The following is a 20,380-nucleotide window of genomic DNA, read 5'->3' on the forward strand; positions in this document are numbered from 1 at the left end:
GCAGGAGGAAGCAGATGAAGACGGGCCCCAGGGAGGTGCCCCCCGCCGGGACCGCTCAGGGGCGGTGCGGTGCACACCACTGGGACAGAAGCGGAGCGGTGCTGTGCGCTGCGGTGTCCCCCGACGGGGCAGGTGCGGAACGGTGCGATGCGCACACCGGGACAGAAGCAAAGAGAGGCGGGCTGGTGTCCGCCGCCGGGACAGGTGCGGTGCGGTGCGGTGCGCCCCGCGCAGGTCTCCACCGTGTGTCTGCTGGGGCGGGAGGGGGAGCGGGCTGCGCCGGGAGCGGCAGCGCGAGTGTCGGAGCCGGGACGGCGGGCGGGCCTTATACGGTACCGGTGCCCGCTCCTCCCCGTGGCGGTGCGCGCCCCCGCGGAGCGAGAAGGGGCGGTGATCCCCGCAGCGTCCCGGCCGGGCCGTCCCGGGCCATCGCAGCCCGCCCCGCGCCTCCGGGCCCTGGGGCGCCCAGGCTTCGGGATGCGGCGCCAGGACAGAGCTCCGCCTGAATGGGGTTACACTGCAAACTTGAATCGCCGTCCAGGGCTTTTGGAGGAAAGAATTTCACTTGAATTTCCCCAGGATAGGGAACCTACCCTTCCTCGTTAGCATAGGCCACCATCTCCCCAAATGAAGAAGGTTAAAATATGGTTTAATATATACATTTCCATGGGTTGAGCAATCTGGAAGGTAACTCACTGAATGAGAATTACCAAGGAAGTTGCTGAACATTGAAGTTGCATAACAGGGAAGCCCCATTACCTGCACTGTGCTCACGTTTTACTTAAGAGTCTTCAACTAATTGCAGGTTCAAGAGTCAAAGTACACAGGAATATCAGAAATGGAACTTCACATATCTTACCCACAGAGGAATACATCAAAAACACCTGTGGGGTTTGAAAGCCGTGGATGCCAAGCAGTGGAGATGTGCCCGTTCCTATAGCTAGCAGCACACACAGGACTGACACAGCAAATACCACATTCGCCACTTTGCTGTATATCAGCAACCTCAGATGTGGAATGAAGGTGAAAGGATGCCAAAGTCGACTTAGATGAGCTTGACAGCAGCACAGCCACACACAGCAGCAGGGCTCAGAAGCTTTGCACAGTATCTTTCATCTTGGGCTGTGCATTGGCATAGTGCTATGCTAGAGGTGATTTTCTGGGAAAAGTCAGTACCAGCTTGAGGACCATAAATTCCTGTTTCCTTTCATGGAAGGTAGATTAAGCCTCCTTCCTGCCCAGCCTTTCCTGGCTCTTAACCACAGCTGGATTTACTGGAAGCAGTCTTTGCTGCAAGTGCTCTGAGTTCAGTTCAAGGCACTCTGACCTGCCTGAATCTGACCCTTCTGAGATGTGGTTTTCAGCAGCCTTCTGTATTTTAAAATAGAAATGAATGATCAGACACCCAACAGCCAAACACAGATCATGGAGCACTGCTCTCTCCTGGGAGCTCTGGGTTTGGCAGGCCTTTTGGAGTTACTTCTGAGTGCATGTTGAAAGGAGAGGGTGCAGGTAGAAATCTGGTCTGGCAGAATTATTAAGCTGAGCTGTGAAATCATGTCTGTGTTGTTCTGGACTCTAGATGCCTATCTGGGAGTGTAAATGTCCCCGAACAGACAGAAGCTGTCCACTGTGGTGCAAGTGGCATGTCCTAATCTCCCCATGGCAGGTTAGGGCATCAGTCTCTCTGGCCCAGTTACTCTCTAATTACTTATACGATGAGTAACAGCTTCCAGATGTCCTGCTGAGAAAGACCAAGAAAGAAACTTATCGACTACACCTACCAATTAGGCGTTGATTTATTGATCATCTGAGGTGGTTGCCCTAAATGAGCCTTTGACAATGTGAAAGACGTGAAACCTTTCCAGCAAAGTTTCATTCAAAACCAGAACCTTCCACTCAGTGCAATGAACTGCTGTTGTCTGGAAAAAGTATTTGTTGTCAAAAAACACAACCCCTTTCTCAAGGGAAGGACATAAACAGGCTCTTGCCCAGACCCACTGCTTGTGCTGCTCAGAGCTTTCTGCTCGGTGTCCCTTGTTTGCACTCTTTCAGGAATCATGTTGCTGAAACCATTCAAACAATAACATGCATTTAAAGTATTAACTACACAGGATTAATACAGTTTTGATTCTGCTTCTTTATCACTTTTGACATGATGTAAACACAGCAAGTGATAACACGTATTGGAAAACAAACCATGTTTCTTAACTGAAACACAAGCAGCTATGAGGAAATGCACATCACTCTGGTTTCAGGTGGTATCTTTGGTTCTTTTAACAGTAGTGTTAAGCAAATTGTCTTTCAAATGTCATCATGACCAATACAGCAAGAAAGGCTGGATGTTTCCATTTTTGGAACCAGCAGTGAATCTGTGTGATGTCCATGTTCTAAATCACAGGAAGTGGTCCTGGAGAACAGGACTAAACGTTTTTCTTCTGGATTTTTCACACATGGAATCAAATTAGCTGTGTGGAGTTGTACTGTGTAACAAAGACAGAACTGCAGATATTTGCTTTTTCTCATTGCTACGATTAGATACTTAAATGTCTTCAGAGCATATTTCATTGTCTTCTTGTAGCACCCTACCCCATCTCCACTGGGTCTTATGTGGTCTCTCACCTCACTGCCTGTGTGATTCTGTTATTGTGAGATCCACTAACATCCCTGGGATTCAGTGTTTAATAGCACAAAGTGTAAGATTCACATTTCTCCAGCACCCTCGAATTAAAAAGGACATGAATCTGACTAAACAAACCCCAGACTGCCTAAGGGGTCCAAACAGTTCCTTTCTTGTGATGGTATTGGTCTCATTTCCATTACTGGACACCTCTGTGAGGTGTTACTGGAAGTGTCTCTATTGCTTGGAAGGACAGTCCCTCCCTGCTGCTTTCCATATGGATGGACCACTGCATTGGGAGACCGGTGGGATGGATTTCCTTCTATAGATAAGACAAATATATTGAGCCCTTGGAGAGATGCTGCCCACCTCTCTGAACTGAGTTGTGGAAATAGATTTTGAGGAATTCTCCTACTTGTAGGCAAATGTGGGCGTGGGCAAAACCAACTGTAAGTGAGGTAGGATAGCACTTGGAGGCCTGGTGACCACTGTTCAGCAGTGACTCAAGACCCTTTGCAATTTGCCCTGGCAGCGTGAGAGCTTTCTAAATTCCAGTAATTCCTTGCTTGAGTATGCAGTTTCAGACTATGTGGGGTTCAGCGGTACCTGCACCAGCTGAGCTCAGTTTGCAAATGAAGAGCAGTTCAAGCTCAATTTTACTCCTGTAAAACTGAGTGCCAGGACTGGGTCTGGAAGACTGAACTCTGTTCTCTTCTGCTTACACACAGATCACCTTGGAAACCTTGCCAGAGAATGACTGGCTGTAGGTAAAAACAAACAAAATAATTTCAAAACAAAATCTGCAAAAACTAATTTTTGGGCTTTTTGTACTCTATTTGGGCTTTTCTGGGAACACCATTATGATTTGTCATTTTGAAAAACCCTGTTTATTTTTGTTTGGATGATCTGTTAGGAAATGAGGGGTGTGGGATTATGCTCTCTGTGTATACATACATGTGTGCATGTGGAAAGTGTTTGTCCTTCATCCAATGACCACAGCACACCATGACCAAATCTACAGAGAGGCTGAGGCCTCGGAGAGACTAAAGAACTACCAGTTGCATTAAAGTAGATGGAGGAAAAAAAAGAGGGATCCCATAAATGTTCTTATTGAAAGGAGGACTGCAGCAGGAGCACTAAACCTCTGTTAGGTAATGGTGAAACCATCCGAGAGGAAGACTTTAAAAACACCCAACTGCAGGCAAAGCTTCTCATCTTCTTAAGTACTAAGACACAGGCATATGGGGATCCAGGTTCCATCTACTCCTCTGTTCATGGAGCTACCTGTTAAATTTCCTTTACATCATAGTTATTGTTAAGAACAACATATCAAAATTAATCACTGACTCCTAATTAAACAGTCTGACTTTTCTCACAATGCAATCCTTCAAGTCAAAATGCACTTCTTTTACTTATGGTAGATTTGACTTGCAGCAACTGTTTCCTGCACAGTACCACTAATCATCTTGAGAAGTCTGCTTGCATTTTGATGTAAAAGAAGCTGATTTCTGATGGTGTTTCATATTTCTGAAGATGCGTTAGTGTTTGGCTACACCCTAATCTCTTCTGCTTGCTGTGCTTGTCCATACACTGCTGTTTTGAATTGCTGAGCTTAGTATAGTTAAGCCCACCACCATCACTGACTTTGCTTCTTCTCTCCTGATTTAATGCTACTGTCATGGTTTAATCCCAGCCAGCAGCCAAGTACCATGCAACCACTAGATTACCGCCTGCCCCCACCCCCACTGTAGTGGGGAAGAGAATTGGAAAAAAAAGAAAAGTAAAACTTGTGGCTTGAGATAAGAACATTTTAATAAGTGAAACAAGATAAAATCTAATAATTATTATTATAAAAATTATAATAATTACAATATCAATTTGAACGGAAAGGAGAGGGAGTGGGATAAAATCCAAGGGAAACAAGAGACGCACAATTGCTCACCGCCTACAGACTGATGCCCAGCCTGTACCTGAGTAGCATGTTCTGGCCAACTCCCCTGGGAATGGAGTTCTGTGGTATGGATTAACCCTTTGGACAGTTTAGATCAGCTGTCCTGACTGTGCTCCCTCTCAGCTTCTTGTGCATCTGCTCACTGGCAGAGCAGGGGAAACTGAAAAGTCCTTGACTTAGGGTAAGCACGCCTTAGTAACAACTAAAACATCCATGTGTTACCAACACTAGTCTCACACTACATTCAAAATGCAGCACTGTACCATCTACTAAGAAAAAAATTAACTATCCCAGCCAAAACCAGGGCAGCTACCTTAGAGGAATCTTCCACAGTTTTATTTAGTGATTTTCATACCCGTCTGTTTAATTATTTTTTGTCAGCTCTTTTTCTGTTCATAGTGTTTGGACATGACAGAATGACCCTGCAAGGGTATTCAGATGAGCAGTATCAGAACCAATACTCCTTGTGAAATTTGCATAAGTTCCTTAGAAATAGTCATCGGGCACCTGTATTTTGAGCATTGGGATTTTCTCGTACAGAGATGTCCTGTAATTGTTAGCTCTTTATTTCCAACAAAATCACCAGGATACATTTCCAAGCATCCTTTTAGAAACTTCTTTCCAGCCAGTATTTTTACAGAAATCCCTCTTGCACAGACTTTATACTGTTTGTGAGCAATAACAAGGGTGCAAGTGTCTTATGTCTTAAAATACCACCATAAACATAACAAATATTTCAAGAAGCATAGTTCCCTAATTCTATGTCTGTAGCATTTCCAATCCTCATCCTATCCAAATCTTAGATTTGAAGAGATGTAGATTTGCAAAAGGTCTTTGCTTCAGACCCCAGTCATGGGAAGTCTTTCAGGGTAACAACTCATTTGCTAGAAGTGCTTGTGCTCTCATGCTTAGCTTGTTTGGGACACAAGGACAGAAAGAGTAACTTGCAAAGAAAGAGATCAACAAGGAGAAAAGAGTCAAAGAGAGGCATAAAAGTCCTGGTTGATGTTGACATTTTGAAGGAAACCTTCTCTAGTTGTTTGTTTTTTCTATTTTTGCATTCCACTGAAATTCAAATGAATGCAGTTTGCAAGCAAAAGAATTTACATGTGAGTGCTTAATGGTCTTGAGCAGGAAACTTCAGATTGTGTAACCCCCTAATACCAACACACCTTTTAATATCAATAGTCAGTGCCTCACAATTGAAGGAAGTATTTAAGTTAGCCTTGAATACTGAGCATTTAAACCTGAATGATTTGGAGTCTATAATGCATTTGCTGGAGAATTCTCCTCTTTCATTTAAAAGAACAAATTTCAAAATTTATTTATGGACTGTCCATGCAGTGAGATGTAGCTGCATAATTATTTGCTCAAGAGAAAAACTAGTATGGGAATAAAATTGTGGCACAGATTTTACTTATTTAACTCAAATGGATAAATAAGTTACACGCTTGAACTTTATTCTCATGGCTTTGAGATCTTTTGTTTATTTAAGGTGTTCAACTTCGCATCAATAGAATTACAATTCAACTACTTCCAGTTAATGTATGAGAAACGGCTGTCAAATGTTCACCAGAATAATCAACAAAAAAATTGATTTTTTTTCTGAGTAGATTCTTCTGAATTTCTTTATTTTATTTCTGTTGTTTCCCTTTTTTCCACTACCTGCTATCCAAATTATCGCAGTTCACAGGTTTTAGTTGATGTTATTTTGACATGTGTTTGTTTTAGGTGTTCCATGTAGATACTTTGGTTATGCAGCTTGGCTCCCTACTGAGAGAGTAGAGAGACAGGCTCTTCAGAAAAAACGTTGCTGCTTTGATATGCTCCCTGGAGGAGCCTGTCTCTTTCCATTTTCTACAGAGGAAGACGCTAGAAATGAGCCTGCTAACTTTAGCACTTCAAAACACACTGAAAAATGTTCCCTGCCACTGCCCCAGTGCCCTGACTAGCTCATCATTTTGATTATTTGGATGTATTTTTCCATTCATACTCCAGAGTGTCTATCACCAGTTCTCATATCTCCTTGTTATCTGCCTCCCATCTTTCTTTGTAATTGCTACTGCTAAATTCCCTGTGGTCCCTCAATCCTTTCCTCCCCATCTCTTCATATTAGGAAATTTTCTCTTTTCCTTCCCTCTCACATTTCTTCTGCCAGAATCCCCTTTTTTGGACCCACAGTCCCAAGAGGCATTTCCCCCAAAATTGCTGTTTGCTATTCAGTTCGTTCTTCCATTTTTTTAGTGTCTCTAGGAACTCAGTGCCTTGCCTCTCTTTTAAACCCCTTTTTGATTCTCTTCAGTCCTTCTTCTACTCTCTGTCAAGGCTGCCCATGCTGGAGATCACACAGACACACATTGCTTGGAAATGTCTGAAGGCAGTTATCCATATTTGCACCAGCTCTATGTGTTTAATTGATTTGTTTGTCAAACATCCTCAAAGCAACATCCATCACCAAAAGTAGATAAGAAAGGAAGTTTTTCCCTCAGGTCCAACCATCTGCACCTGCTGACTTTGGTTTGGTTTGTTTCTTTTGTTTTCCTCTATAACATGAGGTTCATTGCACTAATTTCTGATGAGATCTGGACATTTCGAATAGCAAATCTCTGTGTTTTTTCGGAGAGTGGAAATGCTGCCAGCATCCTTGGTCTCTTCCAATGTGCTGCTGGGACACACCATAGTTTTTGGCCTCTTGTACTGCAGTCTTATGGCTGTTGCAGGATACTAAGGAGTGGTGGGTGATCTGTGGTGAGTGGGGGACAGTGGACATGCGTCATGTGGATTTTCAGGACCAAACTCCCTGGGAGGAGGACTTTACTAATCCGGGCACACTAGGACTTTTAAAATTAATGTCTGTTATAGTGTATTGCTATCCTGTGTTAGCATGCATTTAAATAAGCTATTGAGTGGGGTTTGATGAAAATGTGGATTTTAGGCTAAGGCAATGGGGAAGAAATAATAACTTTAACGTGCATTTCTGGATATACAAAAGGAATGGTGCAGATCCAGCATCATAAAGCCTCCACAGCTTCCACACGGTCAGGTTAATACCTATAATGGAAATGCCATGTGACAGTGTTAGCGATTTGCAAACTTGATGGATGCTGTGATGCACAAGCAAGCACAGAGGTAGAAGTACCAGTTGAGGAGAAGCACTTAGGCTGCAGCTGGTTTTAAGGGAATCTATCTCTTGGTACAGCAGATGCTCTGTATTGGTACAGTACCATTAGCTGACCACCATTTTAAAGGGGCTCAGTTAGTCTCAGTTCGAAAGAGGCACTGGTGGGCACCCTGCAAGTACTCATCTTCTTCCAGCGGCTGTGAACACCAGGCCAAATATAGCCCTCCATGCAGCCAGTGGCTTTAGCCAGAAAGGTGAACTGCACCCTTGTGGTAGTGCCTGCCCAGTTCAAGCAAGCAGGACATCTGTTTCAGTATCTTTTGGGTTTCTATCCTCACTTGGAGGTTGATGCTCATTTCCACTTCCTTTATTACTGAAGTGTCAGTCTCCCTCTAGATAACTTTTGCGCAGGGATCTATTATTTCAGTATGTTTATGAGTTGTTTTAATGGCTCCTATTTGATCTGATCATAAATTAGACCCACAAGTCAGTATTAGAAGCAGCAGTAGGGTCTAAAACTTTTTCAAATTTTGTAGTGAGAAGGGATAGCCCTATTTCTTTCCTTAGCATTATCAACATCTCCACAATCAGAGCATCAATGAAATTTTGCACTTCTTCCTCCAGAGAGAATTGTTTTCAAAGTAGAGTTGTGTCTCCTCATAAGGTTTTTATCACAGACATGGATTCATTGACAGAAAATTGAGGTGCTAGGAATAAGAACACATACACACACATCTGAGGTGTCCCTAAAAGTCCTACTGCATAATGGCTAGGGACATTGTCTGGAAGTGGAACTGATTCTGGTGGCAAATCCTTCTTCTTCTGCTAATATGGAGTTTTGGAAACAAATCAAAGAATCTAGTAATTTTTTGGTGGGTTTTTTTTTTTTAGTTGGTTGGTTGGTTGATTTGGTTGAGTTTTTTTGTTTGTTTGGGTTTTTTTCTTCCATTTCATATCAGTGCTGGAAATTTCTCATGAAATTGCCAGTTCCAGCAGCTTATGACACAGTGGAAGTGGCAAGAAGAGCTGCTTTGTCTCTTGATGTTGTATTAGTTCTTCCATTTTTCTAAGCTATCCACAAATATTTCATCAAGCAGTACACACCAAAATTAGACTGCCTCCTAACAGTCTCAGCTTAAGGGTATGTATCAGTTTAAATGGTTTTTCCTTACAGTGCTCTGCAGAAATGAGATTATTAGACCTTTTCTTGAGAGTTTCAGCTTTTGTACACTAGGTATCCTGTATCTATGAGATCAGGAACAGATAAGTGAAGTATTGTGTCTATTGGAACCTGAGAGCAAAGTTAGAGCTGCATGAATATTATGACAGCTTCAAATAAGAAAAAAAATATAGCAAATAAATTAGATAAAACATCAAATCTGGGTACCTAAATTTTGGATCTATGTTGTATGACTTAGATGCATACAGAGAGAAAAGTACAGTATCAATTGCTTTGTATGTTACCTTCTATCCCATGCCAGGAACATCGCATTCCTTTCAGTTACAAAATTATGAGCCTGGCCTTATTTTCCCCTGAATGTCATGCACAGCTGACTACAAGTTTAAAGGCAGAAACCATCTGAGAAAGGAAATATCCTTGACTAGATCTTTCTGTGATTTTGTGTTTTCTACTCACAATTAGCTTCTCAACCTCATAGTGAGAAAATGCTGTCTTGGATTATTGATTTAGTATTTCCTCAGTGGCCTTATGCAGATAAAAGGGCCAATAAAGACACAGCAAAAGAGGATAAAAGAAGAAAAATTGTATATGGGAGATGACGATGATTTTGAGGGAAGCATTCCCTCATGTGCACCTGCTTCTAGGAGATTTTTATTGTTTTCCATTTTGCCTTTTTTGGAAGGTTTATTACGATCTTAAAACTTACAGTTGTGATCTTTCAGCCTCAATTCATCACTGTTGTTTCAAGATTCCAAACAAGCAAGAGGGATTTCAGGGTGGAAGAGGAGAGCATAGCTTCAGATTCACTGCTAAAGTCTTTACGCTTTGTTCCCAGACATGCCAAACAGTCAGGTTTCATGACAGTTTTCTGAATTTTGTGTTAAACTGTAAACAGATTGTTAGTAGCCCCAGACACATGACAGACAGACTGAAATCCAGATGGTTTCTGCCAATTCCAGATGCCACTCATTTTAGTGGTGAGACTGAAACGCAGGAGAGCATTCACATCTCTTTGGGGGGACAAGACTCCATCCTCCCTAATTGTCTTTTCCATGCCCCGTGCTTCCCCTGTGAATCTTCCTTCTGCTGCTTCTATTGTTTCTATTCCCAGGACCTCTCCTGTCCTGGGCCTATCTGTATAAAGGCTGTCTGTGCAGAAATCAGACCCTTTTTCTTTCTGACACAAATTAAATTCTAGAATTTCTTGTCCACCTCCAAAAAAACCCCCAAAACAACAAACAAACAAACACAACCTAAAAAACCCAAGGTATGGGTTCCTACTGGTCGGAAGACTCGGAATAGTACCTGTTGGCATGAACCAAAATTGTGCCAGGGGTTGGGCTGATGATTTATTAGTGTGGATGATCCCTGTACTCTGGCACTTTTCAGTTTACTCCTAGAGATGGAGCTAGTGCAGCCCACCTACTCCAGCTCCACAGCAGAACCCTGACATGCAATAGACGAGTCACTGGCCTCAGTGTCTCAAGAGGTTAAATTAGGTTGTCAGTGCCCCTTTCTGTGAGGGAGTCCCTAAGTTCAGGATATTTCAGGCATGGATGCTTAACCCCGTACCCAAATAGCTTCAGAAGTCTGGGATCTATATTTCAGCTCCTTGTCTAAAACCCTCTCCGATCAGCAAACCTAAGGGTAGGTGAAAGTCTCCCCACGACTCAGCTAGCATTGACCTGGAGTAGCATTATTTGCAGAATCTCTGTGCTTCAGGCATATTAGAAAAAATGTGGCCAAACAGTTCCACCACATTGCAGAACAGGATTCCAGCATCTTGTCTGCTTTGATTTTGAAGTGCTCTCAACAACATCCGACATAATCTTGTGGGGTTTTCTTCCGCAAGGCAATGCAAAATGCCAGCTAGAAGCTGAGGAGGAAACTGGCAGTGAAAATATGTCATTGTGTTTCAAAGGGCTCTTCTTACTTTCCAGGCAAATTAAAGAAATATAAATCCTTTTGCTTCAGTTGAAAGAATTCACCAAAGAAAATGTTGCACTTACATAACCTGCCTTAAAACTCATGTCAGCTTCCCCCTATACAAGGATTTTGGAGAGCTCCTGTGATGTAGCATGTTTCCAGCCATGTGCACCCAGCCTGTGCATCCCCAAGTTGTTCTGTGGGGTGAGTCGAGATATGCAAAGAGAAAGGCTTCTGGGTTCACAACCAAGTCAAAAAACTGTCACTACTTTAAGGCTCCAGTTACTTATTTAGTGTCTTTAATATTGATTGAGGAACTTAGCTTTGGCCATCCAAGCTTGCAAGTTGTTTGGCTAAATTCACAGGTGTTTCTGTTAATCTATTAGCCTGTCATATTTAATTTTGAAAAGGAAAATCTTCTCACAATATAATTACCTATGCAAACTCCTTTTCTGGCACATCTCCACCATGCCTGTATGAATATAGTAGGAAAATGAAAATTTGATCTTACACCTGTGCACCTATGCAATCTACAGTATCCTGAGATTAAAAATAGGCTCACCTGGCTGCTCCTTGGCTTGTGCCAGGTAACATGTTCTTTAGGACAGAGACTCAGTGTCATACAGGCTTCAGGGGTATGTGTTGTGCTTGTGATTAATACACATAAAAATATGATAGAAGTAGGGCAACCCTGTTATTGTTTGAATAGTGTGTATTTATGTAGTTACTGAGCCATGTCATTGGGGGGCATCCACAGGGTCAGTTGCACATATGCACATATGATGTCATCCAGACTTTCTGAGACTACCAATTCTAGGGCACAATTAATTTTGTTCTAACACAACTGTTTCAAGTACAAGAATGTGTCTAGATCGGCAGTGAATATAAAAGGAGCCTGAAGTTACTGCTCCGAGGCAGGCGTGCATTCTAAACATGTAGGTTATTTGAGATGAATTCTGCCCTGTGAGACCATCTTGGGTTAAATATTGAAGTATTTTCCCCAAATTACTATTATTAGGCTAAGGTGTCACATTTCCAGAGGACAAGCCTGCTTTGCTTCTACACTGAGTGTCTCTGGTTCTTGCTGAGTCCAGCAAATAGATTTTGGACAGGAGGACTAAAAAGCCCAGGAATGGAGGAGACATAGGGATCTTAGACCTGTCTCAGAAATGCTGATGGATTACAGTCAGGTGGCTGTTGCCTACAGTGAATGTGTGAAGAGGTCACATCTGCATAGGTGACTATTTTGATAGACATGCATGTGCTGTTTTACAATGGTTTCCTCTACGTGCCTCTACAGGTATCACTACCAATAAGCCATTGCTCTTCAGAAGGCCATCTGCTTTAAGGCCAACTGCTTTTAATTTTTAATGCCTTTAGCATGGATTTCTGAAGGAGAATTGCTGACAGGGGCCATCAGATAATCACAGGGTGTTGGAGCTGAGGCCTGCTCAGAGATGGGAGAACCACGTATCTTCCAGGAAAAGTACAAGAATAAGGCCTGAGGCTTGAGGCATTGCAGTCAGAGGAGTGTATGTAGTAAGGATACTGTTAACATAGCTGCAGCTCATACAGAAGTGGGGAAGGGACCTTCTGGGTCACTGAACATAACCAGCTGATGTGCCAGACCTACTGTCATGGCCATACTGGTATTGATACCTGAGGCTCACTCAGATGTATCTCCAAGTGCAGTAAGGAATGCCGGCTGAAATGCAGTCCATGAGTACTTCTTGCGTCCAGAAACTCTCATGAACATCAGCAGCTGCAGGTCTACTGAGAAGTTGCCAGTTTACAAACACAAAGAAGCATTTGTAGCCTTCTAAAAACTTCTTCTAATGTCTTTTATTTTTGCTGATGATGACTCTTCTGCAACAAGCAGAGCACTCTCCCTGTTAATTTGCATGAATGTTAGATTTTGCTCATTCCCTTGGATGATTTTGTAGCATGTGCACCCCGGGAAGTTCTACAGCATCTCTGCAAGATGCTATTCATAATAGAAAAATCTTGTGGACTGTTTTCCACAAGTACACAATACATAGGAGATATACTAGGTGAAATTACTAACCACTTCTGGAGGGTTATTTGTGCTCTTAAACAGTTGTATCATGGTACCTGAGCTCTTTTATGGATCTAGACCTCTCCACATGCTTTTAGCTGCACTTTCTCATGGAGATATTTGGGCTTGAGATCACTTAAGCCAACCTTTTCAAACTCCAGTGTCTAAATTAGGCATTCTCTTCTCACTTAAGTGCAAATGCCAGAAGTCACAGGTGCTGAAGCAAGCACGTTCCCCTGCCTGTCCAGATGGCTATCATGTTAATGGCTAATTGCCTGCCTGTGGGCAGCTGGATGCACCTGGCAGTGTTTAACCCGGTGGGTCTGCTCAAAGTTGGGGATCCCTACGTGCTCCTAATAGTGAACTTCAGCTGTGCTCAAATCCAACCCTGTGTCTTTTTGTCTGAATAACCTGCACACCTGGTTTCTGAAAATGGCCTTGAGCTGCCTGTAACAGGCAGAGCAGGCAGCCTAGGGCAGGATAAATTCCCAAGCTATGTAAGCTTTAACTCGAAGTGGTTGCATGGTTGTGAGCTGTTTGTACTTCACCTGCCCAAACCAAAGCTTCTTCTGACGTTTAGTTCATCTCCCATCTCACCAATACACATTCTTCACCTTCCACAACTTCAGCCGCTGGCAGAGGCTCTCACAGGCAGCGAGTGATGACCAATCCGTAATCATCGGCTCCTCTGCGAGGGTTTGATTTGCATGTACTTTGTCTGCAATGAGCTTTTTTTTTATTATTATTTTGTGGATCAGGACAAAAGTCTGCACTAAGACCAGGGAGCTGAGCAGGGGCCGTTTCGTGCTGAGCCATCGACGCTGTGCTCAGAGCTCTGCTCTCCCACAGAACGCTCTCACCACGCGCCGATCTGTCCTCTTCGGGCACGGCTGGGGCCTCGCTCGGTACCGGGGTGCCACAGCCCTCCGCCCTACACAGGAACGCAGCTGCTCTGCCCAAAGTCCTCGAGGCGCCGCCGCTCACCGCCAAGGTAAGACGGAGGCAGACACCCCACCACACCCTGCCCTAGGTGCTCGGGCACTCTCTGCATCCGCCGCCCGGCCCCGGCCGCCGCCGCCCGCCCCTTCCGCCGGCGGGCCCGCCCCCGCTCCCGGCAGCCCGCGGCGGGAATGGCGGCGCCCTGCGCGTAGGTCCGCACGTGCGGCCGTCGGTGTGTGGGGCTGCGCCGCTCCGCGCTGGGGCCCGCCCGCCAGCGCCGCTATGAAGAGCAAGCCCTCAGCCCATAAGTCGGGGAACACGCACCGGGTGAGCGCCCGCCCGGACGCGGCTGGTGCCGGGGGAAGGGACCTTGGGTTTCAGCCGTCGGCGTTAGTTCAGTTGTGCCCGGCTGCCGAAGCGATGCCAGGGCAGGAGGCGTGAGGGCGGGCGGCGTAGAGCCGCCGAGTCGGGTCACCCCTCCCCGAGGCCAACACTGTGAGGGTCCGGCTGCGACAGCCGGGCCGGAGTGCGGCTTCTGCCCCTCACCCGGCACCTCCATCAGCCGAGTCACCGTCCCTGTCAGGCAGCTGGCGCACCACGGCCCAAATATAGAAAAGTGACATAATTTAATAAAAAAATAATAAGCAATAATTTTATTAACGAAGGCGTTGTTTCAGGAAGGCTGAGACCTGGGCAGTTTCTTGAAATCTGGGTAGTTTTCTCTTCATCTTTTTCACTGTGTTGGGCAGACGCGTGGTCTGTGAGCCTCGGTTTTGCAGGGCATGGGAAGAGAGGATCAGTCCTGCTCTTGGGCGTTTTAAGCATGTTTTGCCTTAATCTTAAGGTAATACTGATATTGACGGTATTATCTGATAGTCTGTCTTTAGAAGTGGGGTTTTTGTTTGTAGTGTGTGTGCTATCAGGTGTGCTATTGGGAGGGATTTAGAAGGACTGGTCTCAGAAGTGAGCAAGACACATATATGTCTTTTTGTTTTACAGTTTCTTACCTTTTCGGAGCGTTTAAGCAATATTAACATTGATATTATTCATCGTATTGACAGAACTGGAAGTTATGCTGAGGTAAGAGCAGCAATTGCGGTAATTTTCTGAAATCACATCGCAAGTAGATACACTCCATGAAAGAGTCACTTAACAAATTTAGCCAGGAGGAAATTGGAAAGAAGCTTCTGCAAGAGCTGCCTTTCCTGGAGCCTCATTTCATGCTTTGTTCCCTTTTACTTTTTTACCTGCTTTTCGGTATTGCCATAGAGGCCCTTTGACAGTACCACCCTGATGGCTTCCGTGTGGCTGGCGGGCCTTTGGGTGTTACTGAACTGGCTGCTGGGTCACTTAGCAGTCCTAGGTCCTGTCCTGCAGAAAGTTGCAGGTGCTGAATAGTTGCAATAGAATCATAAGTTTGAAAATCATAAGTTGGAAAAGACCTCGAAGATCATTGAGTTCAACCATTAACCTAACAGTGCCAAATTTGCCTGTAAACCATGTCCCTGAGTGCCACGTCACATGTCTTTTAAATATTTCCGGGGATGGTGACTCAACCACTTCTCCAAGCAGTCCAGTTCAATGTTCAGTGAAGAAATTTTTCCTGATATCCAGTATAAACCTCCTTTCACCCAAAGGGTGTTTGAGGCTCTTCAGGGAAGTGATCACAGCACCAGGCCTGACAGAGTTCAAGAAGTGTTTGGACAATGCTTTCAGGCACATGGTGTAATCCTTGGAGTGTCCTCTGTAGAGCTAAGGCTTGGACTCTGTGATCCTGATGGATCCCTTCCAACTCACTATATTCTATGATTCTAGCACAATTTTAAGCCATTTCCTCATGTGCCATCCCTTTTTACTTGGGTGAACAGAGTGACACAATACTGGCAGCTTGTGTATAAAGCATGAGCATCTGTCTTTATGGATCATAAGGGTCATTTATATGTGTTATATAGATCATCATTGTGATTATAGTGCTTGGTGGGTTATTACCTCCTCGTCTGCTGGATTGTTCATCTGAGCTTCCCACTCAGTACCTGTGGGGATGCCAAAAGAAATCCCAAAGCATTGTGCTGGGTGGACTGTGACTCAGCATCTTAGATTATCAAGGCCAATCAACAGAGATATTAAAACCAAATGTATAAACAAGTCCTGTCATCAGAAAGTATTTTTAAATGTGTTTTGAATACAGAAAGAAAGTCTTATTTTCAGGGAAATTCCATAACACCTGTTGAAATGAAGTCATCAGGATTTCTTGGAATAGTCTTAAAATGTTGTCTTCATTTGAACCTCTCATTTTTGCAGGATACATTCATTAGAGTTGGTAGCTATTCTTCATGTTTGTTTTGACAGGAGGTTGAAACTTACTTTTTCGAAGGACTACGGAAATGGAAGGAACTGAACCTCACTCAGCATTTTGGTATGTCATTTTTGTTCATGTTTCCCGCTTTCCTTAAATTGTTAAAACATGTTTCTTCATCATCCAGAGCCCAATGGGAGATTATTGACTGTTTTTTGGGCTGGTCTCTGGAGCACTATCATTCTTTAACACCGTACGTGTTTACCAGGAACTGGATGAGTTTTCAGGGTTTCTGTTTTGTGCTTTGAACAGTGCAATTCTACAATGAAGTGGCCAACAAGTGCCAGTCCTTCCACCAGCTGGTCTATTACCAGAGTGCCATTGTGCAGAGTTTGAAGACACATTTGCAAGTCGAAGGCAGTCTTGCTTACCAACCCCTGTTAAAGTAAGTATTGTGGTCACAAAAACCAGTCAGAATCCTTCATGTTATTACAAGTGATCCTAAATTCTCTTTTAAGAGTTCTTTTTCTTTATTGTAACAGAGGAAAATATAGCAATGAGATGCCCAAGGTGATTATATTTCCCAGGTAGAGCTTTATGGTTCTAAGTCAAAAAAATATAGCTAATACAAGGCAAATAAATTAGTGGGGGTGCTTACTGAGTGTCAGACAGAATATTAATGTGCTGTGTTTGATATTAATAATTTATGATCTCTTGTTTTCTGCTGTCTGCTTGATTTTTTGAAAATCTTAAGACTCTTGCCATCCACAGCTGCCTAATAGGTGATATTTTTAAAAAAGTGAGAAGTAAAAATTATGCTCTCTTTCTTTCCAAAGAGACTGTGCTGGATTATGCAATGTTGGACTAGGTTTTTGTTGGTTTGCTTTTGAAATGCACTAACATTGGTGTATTTTCTAAAACACAGTCTAGTGGTGCAGCTGGCTCGAGATCTTCAGGCTGACTTCTATCCTCACTTCCATGACTTTTTCCTGACCATCACCAAGTTACTGGATACACAGGACACAGAGCTGCTGGAATGGGCTTTTACCTCTCTTTCCTATCTCTACAAATACTTGTGGAGATTGATGGTGAAGGACATACATAACATATACAGGTAAAAACCATGTTCAATGTCTGTCTTGATCAGCAGTTCTTAGATGCTGTAGAAATGTCACTGCCACACAAATAGATGTGCTTAATGCTTCAGTATACTTATTAGCACACTTTCCCAGCTTTTCTCAGAGAGAAACTGGCCAAGCTGCAGTGAGTTACCAAATGCATAGAAGTCACTTCTGGGCTTGGAGAGTTCCTTAGCTGCAGGCAGTTGAGGGCTGGTTTTGTTTGTGTTTGCTGTGTTTTTAAACCTTTTCCGGGCATCTCCTGGCTGCTGCTGTAGAGTGAGTGAGTACTGAGCTGGATAGGCCTGTGACCTGACGTAGTATGACTGCTTGTTCGGTCTTACATTGCTGTTTTAGCAGGGCTCTTCTCTTTGTCATAAACAGTGGGGACATGTTGCTTCCTCCTAATTTCAGTTTGGAACAGATGGAGCAAAAAAGATGTTACAGATTTCCTCCCCAACCCAGTAAAAGCTGTTGAGAATATTGAGAAAAACACCTGCTTAACTGCTTGACTTGTGAGTCTGAGGCACCACTCCCTCTGCACTGAACACATGATGGGCCACCTACAACAGTTACTGATACTTACCAGCAAACTGCAAATATTTATCACCCCTGCAAATTGAATCTTTCAAAACTTTTAAGTGCACAGGAGAGCCTTTTGGCTCAACTGAAATACAAATATGGCTAAACATGTATTTTGAAAATCTTGATGCTGCAGTTGAATCTGTGTGGATCCAGATATTTTAGAGATATTTCTGATTGCAGCTGATTTGCCTGGCAGTCATTTCACCTTCTTTACAAAACTCCTTTATCCAGAGAGAGTGGGAAGGAATCTAGGTGAGGAGGGTATTTACCCTCTCTAGGAGGACAGGTTCTTAGTGTTTATAAAAAGTGCTAATGTAAACTGAAAATAATTCTTTAATTGCCAGTTGATGGCAATTCTTGCATTGCCATTAAGACAGTGGATTATTTTGTGTCTTTGTAGCCTGTACAGCACTCTGCTGGCTCACCACAAACTCCACATCAGAAACTTTGCTGCTGAAAGTTTTGTCTTTCTAATGAGAAAGGTAAGTGAGCTGTTTGTACTTTGATGCTATCTCCATTCTGTGGTGGCTTTGGGATTTTGTAATATTAGGTTTTTGTAATAATTGGATTTTGTAATACTAGGTTTTCTCCAAAGAATGGTTAGCAAGGCCTGAACTGCCATACAGCATGTCCTAGGTTGTCATTTTTAGTGAGTATTTTGCTGTGAATGTAATGCACTCCATATCAGAAGTGGCAAATAGAAGCCTTAGCGCTCTCTGTTTCAAGAGCTGTGAAACTACGTGTCTGTGGTTGGTTTATCTAAAATGACTAGAAATAGTAAGGTGGTCTTCTAAAAGGGAGGCTTTAATTTGTAAATGTACATTTGCTCACTGGCTTTTCCACAAATACTTTAAGGCCTTTGTAGAATTGAAATGGTTGTGAAAAGCTTTTTGCACTTCTGAAGATCACAGTATGTAATGTTCCCAGGCAAATCAATCAAGATCACACAGCAGCCTTTCATGGAGTAAGGAAAGGGAGCGGCAGTTGTTGGTTTTTCTTTAGAAAATAATGAGTTTGAGCTGTTGTGGGAAGGCAGGACTAGGAGAATAACATGGTACTGTGGAGTCATTTAATTGCCTCTATCCGTCTGGTAGCTCTGAATAGAAGATAACTTTTTTCCTCCTTGTGTTTTGTAGGTTTCTGATAAAAATGCACTCTTCAATTTAATGCTCCGTGACCTGGGAGAGCACCCCGAAAAGGTGGAAGGTGTAGGACAGCTGCTTTTTGAGATGTGCAAGGGTGTTCGAAACATGTTCCACTCCTGTGCAGAGACGGTAAAGACAAGACAAAATTGCTGGTTTAACTCTTACTGTAATGGAGCCTTAGGCAGTGCTCACTGAAAACACTGAGTATTTGTCTTGTTCAGCTCAGTGAATCCTTGTTGATCTTTACTTGGTAGGATCTGAAAGCCTTGTAAGAATATTTTTTGAGATAGGAAAGTTGGTTTTAATAATTCCTATGCTATATTCCTGTGTGTTAAAATTGTACTGCTTGCTGATATTTCAGATTTTAAGTGGTAGCCTTTTTTTTTAGTCTGTACTCCTTCTAGAAAGAATTGAGATCCCTGGAATATTTTAGCAATATATTGCACTAACGAATTTTAGGATTGCTAGATTTATTTCCTAAGTATAAGGACATGATGTGCTCCTTTCCTGTGCAGGCTGTGAAGTTAATTCTGTTGAAACTGGGGCCTATTACAGAAGAAGAAATTGAACTACCATGGGTAGCTGTTGGAGAAGCCTTCGAGCAGATGATCAGATCAGCTGTAGTGCATATCCATAAGGAACATTTTAACATTGTCTTCAAATGCCTGGAGGTACACTGATTATTTTTCTTATTATTTTTTTTATTCATGAGTGACTGACAAAAAAACGTGTGCTTACCAAGAGAGTGTTTGTGTTTTGTGGGACCAGAACTGTTTTACTTTTTGCTTTGGAAACATTAAATACAGTGTCATGTGCATGGGAAAAATCCCACCGTTCTTTTCTAAATTCCAGTAACCCTGCTGGCTGTTTTGTGAGTGAGAAAGGAACTACTGTGTGTGAGACTTGGAGCTCAGTCCCATGGCTGGGCAAGGGTGGTTTGTAGGATCTGCCTTGGCACACATCACAGAGCCCTTGCTGGGTTGGGAATGCTAGTGCACATTTAATATTTCTGAACTAGGTATATTGGTCGTTCAAACCCACTTTGTGACAGCAAAGGGGAAGCTTTTTGCCCTGCAGATCTTTTTACAGCAAAGACCTGGGCTGAACCTGAAGATCTGCGTTTGAACCTTGTAGCCAAGCACTGAAAATCAGAATGTTTTCAGTCTGGGTGTTCTGGTGTTGCTGCTTGAGGGTTACAGCCTGTGGTTTGAGGGAGCACAGTTGAGTGCTGTGGGCTGTTCTGTCTTGAGTCAGGGTGATGTAGAATAATCAGCAAGGGCCTGGCAGGTGTGTTTTACTTACCTGGCCAACATTTAAAAGTTATCTCACATCTGGGATTGAGATTTGCTGAGGGGGATTAAAACCTCTTGCAACTGACGACATAGTCTGTGTCAGCTGTGCTCCTCAGAAGGGTGAAATGGGAAACTGAAGAAAATGGTACAC

General features: G+C 43.3%; 1 protein-coding gene across 1 annotated transcript in view; it reads left to right on the forward strand.

Moving 5' to 3' along the window:
• Positions 1-14,016: 14,016 nt before the first annotated feature.
• UTP20 (UTP20, small subunit processome component) overlaps positions 14,017-20,380 on the forward strand; it is a 62,290-nt gene continuing 55,926 nt past the window's right edge. Inside the window, exons 1-8 of the mRNA XM_017804340.1 lie at positions 14,017-14,120; positions 14,793-14,873; positions 16,143-16,209; positions 16,402-16,534; positions 17,015-17,203; positions 18,193-18,274; positions 18,929-19,066; positions 19,453-19,608. Of these exons, the coding sequence (XP_017659829.1) occupies positions 14,076-14,120; positions 14,793-14,873; positions 16,143-16,209; positions 16,402-16,534; positions 17,015-17,203; positions 18,193-18,274; positions 18,929-19,066; positions 19,453-19,608 (891 nt within the window). The 5' untranslated portion in view covers positions 14,017-14,075. The remainder of the gene's footprint in view (positions 14,121-14,792; positions 14,874-16,142; positions 16,210-16,401; positions 16,535-17,014; positions 17,204-18,192; positions 18,275-18,928; positions 19,067-19,452; positions 19,609-20,380) is intronic.

Source organism: Lepidothrix coronata, unplaced genomic scaffold, assembly GCF_001604755.1.
Source record: "Lepidothrix coronata isolate B3197 unplaced genomic scaffold, Lepidothrix_coronata-1.0 Scaffold9, whole genome shotgun sequence".
In the NCBI taxonomy this organism is placed as follows: Eukaryota; Metazoa; Chordata; class Aves; order Passeriformes; family Pipridae; genus Lepidothrix; species Lepidothrix coronata.